Here is a 16,155-nt window from a genome sequence, read left to right as displayed (position 1 = left end):
TCGCCCCTCCGAAGAATGGTGAAACTGATTGGTAGTTAAAACCGTGTCCAAAACCTCTCCTTTTTCAACCTGCAGATAATACCATCTCCCCTCCCTTCCAACATGTGAGCTCCAACTCAAATCATTGCTTGCGCCCATACACAACGCAACGCAAAATGTGGATTCTACCTCTTGTCGGCTACATAGGAACCCTCCTGGGTTTCTGCTTCTTGACCCTTGCTATCGCCTCGGGTCTATACTACCTGTCCGAGCTCGTCGAGGAGCACAGCGTTATCGCGAAGCGGTTCTTGACGCGTCTTATCTACAGCGTCATTGGCATTCAGACGGTTCTATGGCTGGTTGACGGCTTGCCCTTCTGGGCTACTGTCTTGACGATCGTGTCGCATGTTGTGTACCTGGGGAATATGAGACGCTTCCCTTTTGTGAAGCTGTCTGATCCGTTGTTCCTGGCATCGTGTGGTATGTTACCTTGGCGGGTGGGCAAATTGAGTTTTTTGCTAACGAGATGTAGTTCTCGTTTTGGTCAATCATTACGTTTGGTTCCGTCATTTCTCCGATACACAGTCGCGCGCGTACCAGCGTACCTCGTACTACGACAAGGCCGATGTTCCTAGCTTCGCGCAAATCGCGTCGTACTTCGGTCTTTGTGTTTGGCTCGTGCCATTCGCGTTGTTTGTTAGTCTGTCTGCTGGCGACAATGTTCTCCCCACGATGGGTACTGAGCCTGTCCATGGGCTTGATGGAAGAGGCAAGCCTCAGGGCATGATAAAGGCTCTTGTTGACCAGATTCGCGGGACGATCGGTCAGATCTTTGGGACGAATGCTTCACCTGGACTTGCCCGGCCGTAAAGGCTGTGTAGGCTGGATTGAGATGAACATTACGTGCGGATGATGCTGGTGGATGGACGAACCGAAATGTTTGTTTCATTCATACTCGTACGTTGATGCTGAGTAAGTCACTATCTTATTACATTCACCACATCACCTCCCAAATGATGACCTACAAACTTCACGCTAGATTGTATTTGACAAGAATTCTTGTATGATTCCATTTTAAGTTTCCTGATACCCACTGACACATCTTGTTTTGTCTACATGTTCCTGTTTTGTCAGAATACTGACCAAACTACATAGGGTTCTTATCATCCCTCCCCGTCGAGAGGTTGATGTACATATATATATCCCGAGCTTCACTAGTTCAACTAGCAAGTCTCCATTGAGCACACCAATACAGAGACCTTGACTTCTACTGTATGCAACCGTTCGCATTGTGCGTTGTCGTTCGAGTTTCGGGGACTGAGCCAAGTCGTGATTATGTCGACGACTGTTCGTTGAGGTCTTTCAGCGGCACGATGATGGACGAATTAGTGTGGCATTCGAGGTCGACTAGACACTTGACTATGAAGATGTCAGCTATGTTTGGGCCGAGAGGGAGGCATCAACAGCATCTTCGTACTTCAGAACAGAAGCCTACTTGGCGCTGCCCTGAGTGATAGGGTTGTGTGAAGCGTTGGTGTTCGGGTTGGACTCAGATGTGTTGGTGCTAGACGTTACAATTGAATCAATGATGTGCCACGGCATATCTTTATGATCCTCTCGCAGCCAGGCGTTCATTTGCTCTGAGTATGTGGTGCTCTGATGTACAATGTTGGGTGATGGGTTCCCTTCACGAGGGACTTGAACGTAGGAAGAGGCTGACATGATGAAGAAGGGGTAGTGTGTTATTTGGTACCTGTAGATGAAGACGAAGATGGACTACTCAACACACTATAGAGATGGGAGGAACAGAGGCTTTATACAAATTGATGTCAGCAGTTAGTGACTTTGACGAGTCTACCAAGATTGATCAAGACGCCATAACCCTCCCAATTCCTCGATGGATCGCATCAACCTGCCTGGGTTATTATGCAAATTTAACACCCACATGAGAATACGTGGGGACTACCCAGTACCGCCGCTCAAGAGGAGCAGCCAATGCCGGCGCAGTAGTGGTAGCATGGTCCAGGGCCATTGAGACCAGCTTGCCATCGCCTTCTGCACTTCTGGTAATTCAGATCAGCCCAAAGCTGACTCGAAGAACCATGCATTAGAGGATAGGTAACTTGCATAGCCGTCCTAGTGGCATGTCGCAGATATGCGGCGGCAGGAGTAGAGGAGGTTGCAACAGAACCCAGCAACGCGGGTAAACGCTGAACCTCCACTACATGGCTACGCTACCTTATTGCAACCACCCCTCGGCCACATCTGGCCACAAGGGGAAGCATTCACATGCATGCACCATGCCTTCTCCCTGGAGTGCCGAGGAGACCGCATCCTCTTACAGGTCACTTATATCTGCAATCTACAATTGTGGCGTTTTGCCGCTGCATTAGCGGTTGCCTTCTTTTCATTACCCTGGCGAAGAGGTTTGGGGTAATCCGCTATCGACTGCCATACCCTCTCTCGCTTCTTCGAGGTTGTTTCTGTTGAATTGTCCTGATTGGCTAGCTAGCGGGGATGGACCCTCTTTCGGTACCTTGGTAAGGTCGCAATGTTGGCAGCTCACAGTCTCAAAGCGCCGCCGCTGATCTAGAAACACCCCTGTTTCCTAGGACCATGGTCATGACTGTATGTATGTTGGTTCCAAGTTCCAAGCTTGCTGTATACCCCAATTGAGGCTTCTTGTCAAGCTGAAAGATGACAGCATCCGTTGCCTCGAACACAGAGCGGAGAGGTTCATGTTCACTTGGAGGTCAAAGGTCAACGTAAATCATTAAAACTGTTAAACAGCAGTGGCTCTCAACCAGTAAGCTTTGGGGGGAATATTCCTGGATTCAAGATGAGTACCTCTTCTGGGTCTTATTATTTCTGATAGAATGGACGCACCGCTGATGATCCTAAGATGCATGAATATGGATGGATGTTTGGACGTCTAGAGACGGTCTGGCTGGAGGTGGGTCCGGTCAGTCTTTGTCTGGACATTCTCTGTCTGGACATTCTTTGCCTGGACATTCTTGTCTGGTCATTCTTCACCGATATGTAGGATTACCTATTAGAGAGACTTTTTATTCAGCCTCCACTTCACCACCATCGTCCCGTCGGTCGCCAATTTAGCCCTTTCTAATCTCAACGTTCCGGAAACGCTATCAACGCCACCTTGCTCAGGTCAGACTGTTGGACCGCGGATCGATTTAACATGCGGGAGGAAGATACCTCGAGGCGAAGCAAAGCCCGAAAGTACTCTAAAGCTCCTCAATCGCCAAGTTTTCCTATGCTTCCTTTTTCTTCATTCGAAAGTACCACTCATAATCAACCCAATGAAGCCTTTGTCATTTCTCCAGAGGCGGTACCTCTGCTACATTTTGGTCTGCTGTATAGACGGCTCTATTGCATTTGACTCGCGGCGGGACCCTGGAAAGCCTATGCACTAGGCTCTCTTTGAACTAACTAAATGCGCTGGGATGGATGACCTCCGCCATACCGTTACATTAGCCCGTAGATCCCCCGGCTCTGATAAGGTAGTATCGTCCGTCTCATCTCACACTCGGCCTAAGAATTTCCATTGTCTGCCAGTGGCTGCCGGTTTGGTAAGTCGCATGGCCGATGCGCTGGGCCAAATACTGCAGCATAGAAGTTCATCCCAAACAGCACTCGCTAGTTGCATTGCATCCTTCCTCAGGCGACTTTCATCTTGCTTGACTGTGCTGATCATGGAGCCTAGAGCCATTAGCAAGATATAAGTTCTATATATTTGAGTCCCATATCTTCACAACAAATGGACATGCTACCATCCTCAATGTGGCGCTGGCTCTTGTTCAAGGATACTGAATGAACTTCTGCCCGCATAGATACTAGGGGCTAAAATCCCCGGTCTCCAAGTACCTCGATGTGAAGCCACATTTCCCCCCATTTTCAGGCACTACGACTCATCAGCAGATGATTGTGCATACGAACAAGAGACAATCCAGCGTCATCCTTGGACCCCAGACCCCTAGACAAAGCTACTTGGGCCTAACTAACACCATGCTCTTCGTCATCTTTTCAACCTCTAGCCCCCGTGGCTCTGCCTCTACCGGGCATGAACGCGCTAGGCTCTAGAGCGGGGTTATTGATCGGCGGTTGAGATCGGACCGTGGACAGCTCACTTACACCAAGGATACTCCTATAATCAATATTAGGTTGGCCTTGTTGAGGGAGAGTTATCATACAGTAGCCCCATATTGATCGCTTATTTCGCAATGAGCTTTCCGTCAGACCTTGAATAATGAGCGAAAAGTTTCACAAGTATACACCCCAAAATAAACGATCTCGGAGCGGTGTTTCCAAGCTGAACAGGAGCACCACCACTACGGATATGCCCTTAGGTCTAATGCCCCTTTGCCATAATGCTGCTAGCGTTTACAGGTATCTCATCATCGTCGATAAGCGTCTCATCTCACAATGGTGGGTTTCAACCCGAGAGCCCTAGCACTTGCTTGGTCCTGTTCTCGGTCATCCGTGATCTCAGATCGTCTCCCCCATCATCAAGGGACGATGGTCCAACAGAGATCATATTTTAGCGGCGGGTGAAGCCAGTACCCAGTCAGCAAAGTGCGACGATGCGCCAAGAAACATATCGAATTCACCGATGTTGACAGAAATGAGTGCGAAGTTTGATGTTCAGTCTCTCGGAATCATGCAAGCAGGCGCACCCATTTGTGACTCCGGATACTATCACTACAAGCCCGCTCCTCGAACCTGCAGGTGGGAATTACCTGTTCACATGCGGGCGCCTTGTCTACCATCTGGGTCCTGGCAGCTCGAATAATACAATGGACCAAGCGTCACTCTCCTGCATGGGGTGCTGAGAGTGTCGCCATGCAAATGACCTCTTGAATGGCATCTTGCGTATGCCTCATGCTGCATTGCTCCATTTGTGTCAGGAAAGGAAGCAGACATGTAAAGACCTATCTATACAAGAATGTATGGTAGGGATGTAAACCGAATGAGCCCGGAGCTTTCGATATGATACTAAAGATAACAGTTGTTAATGGAGATGACGGAGAGGTCAAAGGGGAGAACAAAACTACGGGTTATCTGCGCCCACACCCACATCCAGTATCCACGGCCCAAACACTGCTTGCCAAGAATCATCCCGACATCTGACAGGGCTGGACGGACTGGAGACGGAGCAACAAGGTTTGAGATTACTGTACTACAGAGTCTCGATTAAGCTTCAATTCTCAGTGAAAACCACTCCGATATGAGCATGGATATGGCATGATCTGTCCTGTGACGGTTGCGTGGATTTGTTTAGCGTTGCTAGCGGATTTACCTATTTTAGGTGATGATATATATCGTCACCAAAATATGGGATAGTCTGATTTCTGATCACAAAGCATCAAGGATACTTCTTTTGGGTGGTAGTATGGAGTCTGTGTGCTTGACGGCAATAGTCCTGCGAAGTCTAACACTACGACGCAGGTCTAGTGCTCAAATGAGTTCAACTTTCTTTCTTGGTCAACACCCTAGGGCGGTACGCGCCATCTTACATGCGTTGCCGCTGATCTAGAAATGAGCTAGAAGCACGGGCATGAACGGCGCCAGCCACGATTGGGGCACCATCCGTCAGACGCAGCATATTCATTGATTTAACTGGTAGTCAGTCCCTGGGATCCCGTTCCTTGCGTCAGACCGCTGGCCTGGGTATCCGTAATCTGTAGATATACCGAGAAGGTTCGTGTTGTTGCGAGTCAGACAGTACCTAGTCTCTTTCCACAACGTGCACTGTCTCTGTTCATCTAAGCCCCTTGGTCACTCCACAAACACCTGACGCTATTGGTTCCCCATTTGATGAGAGGTCTTGTGCTGTTCCTCATGTAAACTTCCCGTTTTAGAGATACAAAGTTCGAGACAAGGTAAGCAAGAACGGAAGCTTTGCGTTGCAGGCCTCAAAGACTGTATCCTTCGACCAGGTCTATCCTGGTACGTCTCCCTGTTTAGTCTCTTCTGACGACTCCTGCGTAATTGGCACAAGACGTACCGATGTTTGGGATCAGAAGCCCAAGGCTATCTTCAGTCACTCAATGACCTTGGTAGGCATCGAAATGCGAGTTTTGCGTATAATACTAAAGGCGCTATTAAGACAGCAACGCATCTTAATGACGAGAACCATCAAGATTTGTGATAGAAAAAAGAAAGGACCCAGTCACTCAACAAAATCCTCCGATAATCCATGTTGCAGCCTTGGATCTGCAGATCATCGTTCTGGAATTGACAGGGGTTCAATAGAGTTGGCCGAGTGTTGGGGGGGTTGCTTGTCGCGAACTCAGCTACCGAGAACCGAAAAACAAAAGACGGCAGAAGACAAAACAACAAAAATTACCAATGCGCGCGGAGACGGGGACGGTCATCCGATGATTGTGATTCCAGAATCATAGTTTCCAGCTAACCTCAACTCCCATCATGGGTGATTAGGGGTACTCAGCTGAGGCATACTGTTCTGAGTTAAGGGAAGCTTCGAGAAAAAGCTGTAGAAAAAGTCCAAAAGTTAATTCCGCTACTGGTACTACAAATTCATTGGATTCTGTCTTTTTGGTGTCAGCAAACTATCTATGAACAAAGATGTGTTAGTGTGCCTAAAGGCATTCACATAGCAATATGCTCGAAGATGAAAAGAATTATGCATTAGGTCTCACAGAAAGCTGAGGTACTCATCAACGAAGTTAATAATCTGCCATTATCACTATCCAAGCTCCCCTCAATACATAATGGGTTCTGCATTTCTTGCTACTTTGAGCCCCAGATGACCTTGTTCTTTTTGGGAATAGCACAGAAAGTCTAACTCTATGACGCACTCCCATCTTAGTTTATGTTATTGCTCTGGGGATTGGGTCCAGGCTTGATCTTATGTCGAGTACTGCAGACTGTGCTTCCAAGTTAACTTCGGGTATAAGGTCGACGAGAATGAGATTAGTTGACCATTAACAATGTTAGCTTGTACAAGTCTCGGCGATGGGAAGTCTACCAACACCTCTACCCGTATGTATTCCTAGCATTGGACTACTTGTCACTGCCTTGCGTGGCAGGGGTATCAGACGGCGCGTCGTTGACATTGGAGTTGTCTTGCGTGTCGGATGCAGCAACTGAATCGATGTTATGCCACGGCATATCTTTATGACCCTCTCGCAGCCAGTTCCTCATCTGCTCTGAGGACGAAGCGGGTTGCTGTTTAGTGTCAGGCGAGGGATCTTCGCGAGGAACTTTGATGTAGTGCGAGCTTGACATGATGAAGGGGTACTTTGTGATGATATACTGGTGACGATGTGCTTCAATTTGTCTATGGACTACAGACCTGAAATAAATATTGAGGGAATGAATTCTTTTATACTCAACTTATATTGAGACTACTGATGATGAATACTGCTGTCTTGTTCGCTGATTCTACCTACGTTTGATGAAGAGTTGAGAATCGCAAGCCGTTCCTACATTTTGGGGGGGCAGTTTGGTTCTGGGCGAACCACCTTGAGAACAAGCTGGAGATGCCGGCGTCAGCTTTGGCTCGTTTATGCCAGGGCTGTGTGCGAACCACACGGTTTCAGCCCACACCTAGGCCAGGGCGAACCATTTGCGAACCATTTGCGAACCATGGCGAACCATGGCGAACCAGCCGCCACAGAACAAGGCAGTTGTATATAAATAGGGGTGCCCTCTTCCTCTCATTCTGTAAAACCCCGCTCCTTTTCACAAATCGCCTTGTACATGTGAGCTTTCTGACCAAGTCTTAACTACAATTATTTACAAGTTTGGGATAACTAACAGTCTTTAGAGCATCGTTGCGCCTCTATTTATTGTGTTTTATTGCATTTTTCGAGAGCGACAATCTTTCACGAAAGGATGAGCTTTAAGATCAAGGTATCTTAAAGTTTGCATTTAGGCAGTTCTACAGGCCAGTGCCATGTTGAGCGGTGTGGTAAAACGACCTTTCGAGCCATCGAATTTAAACACCAAGATTCTCATCCGGGCTTATGCCATCCCCACGAGCGGGTCTCATTAATTGCATCCTTCCAACCACGTTGCGCCTCCTTCATTTTGGACTCAGTTTCCGTCCTTCGCTCGGTCTAGGTTCTAAGGGTTATGGAAAGTCGCAAGAATGCCCTTCTAATTACCTTGGTTTTACGAGAAGTACTTCGCCTCCTGGGGACCATGAACAGTCCTTTGCCTTCCTGGAATGATAACGAGAAATACTTTGCCTCCTGGGGACCATGAACAGTCCTTTGCCTTCCTGGAATTACGGGAAATGGTCCGCCTTATGGAAATTATGAAAAGTCATTTGCCTTTCCTGGAGTCATGGAAAACAGTCTGCCTCGCTGGCAGTATGGGAAATAATTTGCTTTTCCGGAACAGTTTTCTGCCTTATTCGCATCTATGAGACCACGCTTAATATGCGGGGTTGATCCAGTGACTATTTCCTCAATTGGGCTAGAGGGATAGCTTCAATAAAGGCAACCTCGCATATTATGAGGCTCCCAGCACAAGGCAACTTTAACTTATGAAATGATAAAGGCAGACTCTTTGATTTATATATTATACGGCCGCCTTGCACACAAAACGGACGGCCTCTACATGCGTCACGCACTCTTATCCCATCCTCCCCATGGCACAAAGCCTCAATTTAGGTCCCGAAGCCTGAAATCGATTCTGACTGGGATATACGCCCCGAGGAACGGGTGAATGACCCTTCTCCAGTATCACCTGGCGCAATATCGCACATTGCCGACACCTCAGTCTCTTTTTCTCCATACGAGGATAATGCTGGAGGACCCGATCTTCCCGACGTTCGGGGATCCCTGGGCCCATTTTAAAATAAGCCAACAATCACAGTCTTCTTCCTTCTTCCTTATCCCTTACGAGTTCCTCGTCTCCCTATAGCATGACCTAATCCGCTGCTGATCTTGACGCATATCCTATCTGGGTACATGGTCGAGCTACTTATCTTCCAAGATGTTATTCAGGTAGCGGCGAATAAAGTCGAGATTTGGTCGTGTATTAGCCTCTATAGGGATATGGTCGAGCCCGAGGCTCTTCACCCTGTCTGTCGCAAGCTGTCTCTTGACATTGACGATCTCTTTATCGGCCTACCCTTAGACTATACAACCAATAAGATGAAGTGCATGTTGAAACTGTTCTTCTGACCCGGCACTGTTAGCGGTATCTGCGATAGCGAACCCCCATTGTCCAGGTCTGTATGCACCATTTGAGGTGCTCCAAGTTGTGGACAACGTTGCGATGGCATTGGGGATCTTCTGAGAAGCGTGCCAGTTGATACTCAGGACGGTGCCTGGCTACAAACAGTGCGAAGCTATTATGATAGCTGGATTATCTCTAAGGAGGGCTCTTCAAACGCTGGCGATATGCGATATGCAGCATGCATCATGCTAGATACCGAGATATTAGCTCAACTTATGCCGGTGCCCAAAGACCTCTCCTGCAACACAACCGAGCACTTCAGATCACCATATTGGGTTAATATGGTGGAAGCGAAGCCCAACATCAACACCAACACCAAAGAAGCGTTCCGCGTTGCGCTCTTTGGTGAATTCGATCTGCTGCACTATTGGTTTGACTGAAACATTACAAGATTTTTGGTAACTCGCCGAAAGAAAGGTGCTGATGCTGGGGTCCTTTGTTATGGCCCTACGCCGTTCGAATGCCCGCCCGAGATGGAGAAATACGATGAGGCCTTTCGTAAATATATGCATGGGGAATGGGATGCGATCCTACCTGTAGGTACTTGGGAATGACAATACACCGTGTTATGCGATTGGCTGAAATTGTAAGTTGCCGACCATGAATGGCTAGTGGGAGACGGTCCAGACTTAGATCCACTTCCTAAGACTGACAGCGTCGAAGACACTACCTTGCCCATGAGAAAGATGGCCCCTTGGGCAAGATCCCAGTTCTTGAGTGAATATCAAGCAGAAATGCGGTGATTTGGAGCATCAGGATCGGTAGGTAGCCTTGGGGTAGAGGAAGTCAACATTCTGCCTCCATACTAGAGGTAGTACTGATGATCCACAAGCCGACCTGAGAATCTTCTATGTGGTCACAAACGATGGGCGGGCACAATGCTTCTAGTGATATAATCAAGCAGAGAGCATGCCTAGAATCTATCATGGTGGTCCCAAGAATACTGCAAAATGAATAATTCACCCGGGGCTTCTCACACATAATGGACAAACACAGCGTCGTCAAAACATTCAGACACATAAAACTGGTTCAATTGACCCCATTCATATCGTGTATCTATTTTCCACGGGCCTTCCTTCATATTTCTTGCATTCACGGGCATGAAGATCAAACTTCGTATAGAGTATCATCACCCTCATTTCTCCTTCGGCGGCGTCGCATTATCTTCATCCTTCTCGCCATGCCTCCCATCCCCCCAGAACTTCTTATCAACCTTATCCCCCGGCGCAACATTCCCCCGATCATGTTTCTTATCAAAGTCCCTGTTATGCTCCTCAACCTCCTTCTTCTGCTCCTCCGTCAATTCATCAGTCTGGTTCCCCGGAATACTCTGGTTCGACACTTTAGGCTGAGGAGGTGCATTCTTAGAACTCGCATCTAGTGCTTCGCCGCCGCCTGTACGTCCTTTGGCATCGCCCTCTGCGAGACCGTCGACGAAACTTCCGTTGCTGTCTTTGACTTCGTCTTGATACAGAATGCGTGCGGCGTGGAAGGGACGGAGGGGGATGCGCGGGGCAAGACGGATTGTTGGGCGGAAAGTAGTTAGGAAGCGCATTTTGACAATTGATGAATTTGTGATGTTATTGATTGGGGAGTTTAGTTTCGTTGTGTTGATGGTTTGTTTATTGCAAGTTGAGCTTGGGAGCTAGGAGGGAGCTCAAGTTAAGCTCCTCTACGATATGGTGACGTCAAGAAGAATGACATCACAACGCATACCTTACTTGAGAAACGAAAGTCACAAGACGCATTGAGCCGAGGACAAAGAATGGCGACATATCGATTGTGACACAGGATGAATTGGTGGCGTATCATCCGTAGAGGTGCAAGTACATTATTTAACGTTGCATTCAACGCTGTGGTTCATAGAAGCTCCACAAGCCCACATCCCCGGATTTTCGTATCGCTCCCTTGGGGCTCGAAACTATATGCTGCGTCAATCTGTTGTACAACACTATACGATACCTAACTTTAAATAATTGAGCGATAGTATCGTGGGATCACAGTGGCGGCTATGAAGTAATGTAGGAATTGAAGTCGTGGCCCTGAAATGAAGAGGTTCGTGAAGGCGATCGAACTTGAGGCTAAGTTGGTGTTATGAGTATTACCCTGAAGCTGTCCCAATACTCAAGCTTTTTTTTTAAATCTACTACGTCAACCACGTTTGGACATAATCATGACAAACTATTTATTCGCATTTCGTGACAAGGCCATTGGGAAGTTTTATTATAAAAAAAAGCAATGGAATAAGGTATCTCTAGGCTCTATACTACGCAAAGGGCTAACACTGAACCAAAATTTTACGCATCATCCCAAACTCCCAGGCCACGACAACTTTCCCAAACAAATTACTCCGATCCAGATACTTGCAAAAATTCCTCCTATCTTACAACCGATCCAAAGTCACCTACCCATAACGCGGGGGCTCAGTATCATAGTGCCCAACCTCTCTAGTCGGTTCATACCGGGTATTCAACTCAACATCACTGTCGCTGCGATCGTCCAACAACTGCTTTCCCTTTCGTCCCCTAACCTTGTTCTTGATAAATGAGAACAACCCAGGCATATCGGAATTGGGACCTGCCATGATCCTTCCCGGGTGAACAACATTGAACGCCAAGAGCGCTAAAAACATGGGCGCTGCTTCAAGGATATAGAAATACACCTCATGTGTGACGAGCGCGTTGTCTTGACCCATTCCACCAGAGAACTCAATGAGTCGGTAAATAATGCGCACGGAGATCATGGCGAGCGAGAAGTACAGCGTACAGAGGAGCATACCCCAGTCAGATGTAACGAAGGCTTTGATGCCTTGGTGTTGGCGCTCAATCGTGTGCATCTTCTTCTGAAAGAGGATGCAAAGGACGACAAAGATGACAATGAAGAACTCTTGGAGACCAATACCGCCCATGTAGATGTGTACAGCTTTCATCTGCTCGTCAGGTGGTGAACCAGGTCCAGACATACTTCCGCCGATAAGCTGAACGATAAATGATAGAATATCCAAGCCAACGAAAACAGCTGCCAGAGTAGCAGCCGGCATGCGAAGGAGGGACTGAGAGGGTATGAAGTAGTAGACCATACGACCAAGAGTCATGTATGCGTACGCATTAACCCCTGCTATTATTAGTGATGCAACACCAGGGGAGTGGGTTTGACATACAAATTGGCGCGAGCAGAATAAAAATGTTAAACGTCAAAAGTACACCAGTGCTTTGCTGATGTTTCGTGCTTATCGCTCGGAAGGTGAACGCCATTGTTTCCCAGATCCCCGCCATGATAATAACCCAACACCATGTCTACACCAGTCAGCTTACATCCCAATCTAACACACAACAAAAGTAAAACGTACGGACCTTTTTATACCGAGCGGCTTGCCAAATATGCACGCCTGTAAGGGCTGCAAAGAGTAAAGCGAATACCACAGCTGCTGCAAAGCTGGGGTAATAGTTCCAGTGGGCGTTGCATGTTCCAGGGGGAAGATATCCGTTCTCATCGGGTTCGAGAGTTTGGACACATGTTGGGACGACGATTGAGATTGTTTTGGCGGGGATGGTAACGTATTTATCTGTTGTACCGCCAATAGTAGCGATGTTTTTCGTAGTTGTGAACCATCCGTCTGGCGCAGCTGTCTCTGTCGCAGTGGCACGAGCTACAAGGGTAACATCGTGGCTTTGTGTCTGTGCAGGGATTGCTGAAGCCAAAGCAGATCCCGAAAGGAGATAAAGAATAAGAGCTCCAAGATTAGAATGCATATTGAAGGTTTACACTGAGAATGATACAGCTCCATAATGAGATAGGATTTGGGGGCCTTATAAGTATATTTTCTGTTTCTAAAATTGAGGTTGTTTGCAATGCCTCATTGAGTCCGACATGTTGAAATGCGAGATGGATGGCATGCTCGCCAAAGAGTGCGCAGTCAAATGCGAGCTGGCCAATCGCGTAATTTGATCGGAAACTAGGATCCACTGCTCAGCCTTAAGGGAAGGGGTGCTAGACTGGATTTGGCTAGCTCACAGGGGCTGTCTTGCAGGCTGGATTCAGTAGAACGCTAAACCTAATTCGAGAGGTCGAAATAGGCAAAAGAGCATCAAGATGTGAGAATAATACTGCTATCATAAGGAATCCAGCTAAACCAAGATAACTGGTGCGTGAAACACTCGCTTACCTTAATGTTATTGAAAGTTCCTTTCTAATGGTAGGCTCGAGGAGAAAGAAACCGATCTTAAAATCATGCATTCTGAGGCTTTGTGACTTCGGCGTATCTATTATCCGGCGGGGTATGTCATGGTGGGGGGATTCTTCCTGCATGCCATCTCCGTGTTTTTCTCCAACAGCGATAACAACGCAACCACCGAGAACAGTCGCCCTGATCTTTAACATGGCCATCACGATCATTCTTGGTTCCCAATGGGGTATGTACGCGTTATTCTAGCTTTCCATTGTTATGCGGACTCTGCTAGTTCAAGATTCCGCAGGCAATGGCATTGATGTTCCTTGATGCGCTAATACTTCGTGTTCGACAGGAGATGAGGGCGTACGTTTTTCTTCACAGCTTGAGGCAATTGGGAGACACAATTCTGACATTGTTGATGGTATAGAAGGGAAAGCTGACCGATATCCTCGCCCCGGAGGCTAAACTCTGCGCTCGCGCTGCTGTGAGTCATAGCACAATCGACCGAGGCGAACATTTATTAAACGAAGATTAGGGAGGTCATAACGCAGGGCACTCTATCGTGTGAGTTGGACATGTTTTCCGGCGCAAAGCCGTTTCTTATCAATGGATAATTAACTCCAACAGTGCCAATGGAGTTTCGTACAGGTAACAAACAGACGCTCGAGCTATGAGTTGTTTGACGACTGATCGACTGCTAGCTTCCACTTGCTTCCTTCCGGACTCATCAACCCGAAATGGTATTATCAACCCATTACCTGAAACGCAGCCAGCGATCGAGTCAATTGACATATAACAGCATGAACTTCATCGGCTCCGGAGTAGTCTTTAACGTGCCGCAATTCTTCAAAGAGCTACAAGATCTATCGGACAAGGGACTAGAGGCAGTCCACGATAGAATTCGTGTGTCTGACCGAGTGCACATCGACCTACAGCTGCATATCGCAGCTGATGGACTAGAGGAACAGGAGCTCGGAGGTTGGTTACGGGTCTTGTGGCACATGCAACTGAACATAGCTAACACTGACTAGAGGGCAAGATCGGAACAACTGGGCGCGGTTTGTTTGGGTACATGTCTAATATCTGACTTCCTATTAACCCCTTGCAGGTATCGGACCCTCTTATAGCTGCAAGGCTGCGGTACGGCGACACCTAAAACTACGTTGTGGAATGCTTGCTAAACCCCAATAGCGAAGTGGCATTAGACTGGCTGATGTTTTCAACCCCAAGCTATTCGAGCAGAAACTTCGACGTTTGGCCGACGGTTACCGAAAGCGCTACGGAGATCTCTTCAAGTACGACGTCGAAGAGGAGCTTGCCCAATTCAAGGAGTACCGAGACAAGCTGCGCAAATATTCTGTTGACGGAGTATCCTTTATGAAGTCAGCGCAGAAGAGCAACACTCCCATTCTGATCGAGGGAGCGAATGTAAGAATTTTGGTCTGAGTTTGGTGATGCAATACTGACTAGGTGGGGTCGGGCAACCGCGCTGGTGGTCTCATACCCCCTCCTTTGCTTGTGGACAAACCTCGGCGGGTCGAGGTTGTCTCTCGACAAAGGTTCTGAGCTTTTACTGGAGTCATTTCGCCAGGTGAAATAGCCAGCACAAGCAAGGTCCTTTGCAAGGGAAGGGTATGAGATCCGAAGCCGGGGGCTCATCCCCGTTTATCTAGGCCCTCATGCTCGATCTTGACTATGGTTCATATCCTGTGAGTTTCCATATCCCAGCTCCTATGCTGGATCACCATAGCTGACGAAGCAGTACGTAACATCGTCCAACACTTCGCTCGCCGGTATTATCGGCGGACTTACCTTGGATCCCACGAAGATCACAGAGATCATCGGAGTCGTCAAGGCTTACACGACGAGAGTGGGCTCGGGAGCTTTCAAGACCGAAGATACGGGAGAGTGAGTTTCCCATTGTTCAGTAATGCGAATATGAGGCTGATTCAATGCAGGGTCGGAACCAAGCTCCAAGAGATTGGAAGAGAATGGGTGAGACACTATCAATACTTTATTGAATCACTTAATCTAACGTGCCAAGGGAACATCAACTGGTCGCAGACGTCGATGCGGATGGTAAGCAGGGCCACGTTCATTTAGAGACTCGCTAACACTATGCAGGCTCGATTTGGTGGTTCTGAAGTACTCAAATGACATCAATAACTACACCGCTCTGAACCTGACAAAGGCAAGTACTTGCTATGTACCACCTGTTCCGTCACGATGCTAACTGACGCCTCTTAGCTTGATGTTCTGGACACCTTTGAGACAATCCGCGTCGCAACAGCCTACAAGATCGATGGCAAGGTAAGCATTCTACGCTTTCCTCCTCATGGTGAGACACTAATGTTATTGCAGGAAATCGATTCATACCCAGCTGATCTGGATATCTTGGATCAATGCGAGGTTGTGTACAAGGATTTCCCGGGATGGCAAACACCTACGACAAATGCGAAGTCCTTCGAGGATCTACCAAAAGAAGCGCGTGCATACGTTGAGGTACAGTCACCACTATTTTAAGAACGACTTGTACTGACGAATTGTATAGTTCATTGAGGAATATGTCGGAGTCAAGGTATGCCGCCCCCCACATCGGTAAAGGTAATTTCCTAACGTCCATCTTCTAGATCAAGTACATTGGCACCGGCCCCGATCGCGAGGCAATGATCAAGCGCGTTTAAGAGATCTATGCAAGATGTTAGAATGAAAAGGGCCACTGTTGGCAGCAATACGTTATTCTATCGAAAACCAGGGATCTATAATAACAGCCCTAC

The 16,155-nt window shown here is 47.7% G+C and overlaps 7 protein-coding genes across 7 annotated transcripts; 3 read left to right on the top strand and 4 right to left on the bottom strand.

The window, feature by feature from the left end:
- Positions 1–85: 85 nt before the first annotated feature.
- Positions 86–860, top strand: FOIG_12343 (uncharacterized protein). The gene is made up of 2 exons (XM_031213240.1): positions 86–459; positions 512–860. The coding sequence occupies exons 1-2, from the start codon at positions 156–158 to the stop codon at positions 847–849; spliced, it is 642 nt and encodes a 213-aa protein (XP_031056985.1). The 5' UTR covers positions 86–155; the 3' UTR covers positions 850–860.
- A 610-nt stretch (positions 861–1,470) lies between these two features.
- FOIG_12342 (uncharacterized protein) lies at positions 1,471–1,701 on the bottom strand (the record flags this gene model as incomplete). Its single annotated transcript, XM_031213239.1, has 1 exon — positions 1,471–1,701. One exon carries the CDS (start codon positions 1,699–1,701, stop codon positions 1,471–1,473), a length of 231 nt encoding a protein of 76 aa, XP_031056984.1.
- Positions 1,702–7,020: 5,319 nt separating this feature from the next.
- On the bottom strand, positions 7,021–7,245 carry FOIG_12341 (uncharacterized protein; the record flags this gene model as incomplete). Its single annotated transcript, XM_031213238.1, has 1 exon — positions 7,021–7,245. One exon carries the CDS (start codon positions 7,243–7,245, stop codon positions 7,021–7,023), a length of 225 nt encoding a protein of 74 aa, XP_031056983.1.
- Positions 7,246–8,936: 1,691 nt separating this feature from the next.
- On the top strand, positions 8,937–9,587 carry FOIG_12340 (uncharacterized protein; the record flags this gene model as incomplete). Its single annotated transcript, XM_031213237.1, has 2 exons — positions 8,937–9,050; positions 9,348–9,587. The coding sequence occupies 2 exons, from the start codon at positions 8,937–8,939 to the stop codon at positions 9,585–9,587; spliced, it is 354 nt and encodes a 117-aa protein (XP_031056982.1).
- A 357-nt stretch (positions 9,588–9,944) lies between these two features.
- FOIG_12339 (uncharacterized protein) lies at positions 9,945–10,762 on the bottom strand (the record flags this gene model as incomplete). Its single annotated transcript, XM_031213236.1, has 1 exon — positions 9,945–10,762. One exon carries the CDS (start codon positions 10,760–10,762, stop codon positions 10,343–10,345), a length of 420 nt encoding a protein of 139 aa, XP_031056981.1. The 3' UTR covers positions 9,945–10,342.
- Positions 10,763–11,611: 849 nt separating this feature from the next.
- FOIG_12338 (uncharacterized protein) lies at positions 11,612–12,959 on the bottom strand (the record flags this gene model as incomplete). The annotated part of the gene is made up of 3 exons (XM_031213235.1): positions 11,612–12,321; positions 12,368–12,503; positions 12,561–12,959. 3 exons carry the CDS (start codon positions 12,957–12,959, stop codon positions 11,612–11,614), a joined length of 1,245 nt encoding a protein of 414 aa, XP_031056980.1.
- A 561-nt stretch (positions 12,960–13,520) lies between these two features.
- On the top strand, positions 13,521–15,901 carry FOIG_12337 (adenylosuccinate synthetase; the record flags this gene model as incomplete). Its single annotated transcript, XM_031213234.1, has 17 exons — positions 13,521–13,619; positions 13,731–13,741; positions 13,806–13,862; positions 13,914–13,942; positions 14,006–14,026; positions 14,080–14,118; positions 14,178–14,356; positions 14,410–14,436; positions 14,487–14,518; positions 14,570–14,806; positions 15,052–15,087; positions 15,141–15,286; positions 15,337–15,373; positions 15,423–15,457; positions 15,503–15,584; positions 15,626–15,688; positions 15,740–15,901. Exons 1-17 carry the CDS (start codon positions 13,586–13,588, stop codon positions 15,899–15,901), a joined length of 1,227 nt encoding a protein of 408 aa, XP_031056979.1. The 5' UTR covers positions 13,521–13,585.
- Positions 15,902–16,155: the final 254 nt, after the last annotated feature.

This window comes from Fusarium odoratissimum, assembly GCF_000260195.1.
Source record: "Fusarium odoratissimum NRRL 54006 unplaced genomic scaffold supercont1.26, whole genome shotgun sequence".
NCBI lineage: Eukaryota > Fungi > Ascomycota > Sordariomycetes > Hypocreales > Nectriaceae > Fusarium > Fusarium odoratissimum.
Note: the sequence above shows the minus strand (reverse complement) of the source record. Positions and strands in the feature narration are given on the sequence as shown.

Coding starts and splice junctions, on each gene's coding strand:
- FOIG_12343 (XM_031213240.1), top strand. CDS start 156: ATGTGGATTCTACCTCTTGTCGGCTACATAGGAACCCTCCTGGGTTTC. Junction 460..511: donor GTTGTTCCTGGCATCGTGTG/GTATGTTACCTT, acceptor AACGAGATGTAG/TTCTCGTTTTGGTCAATCAT.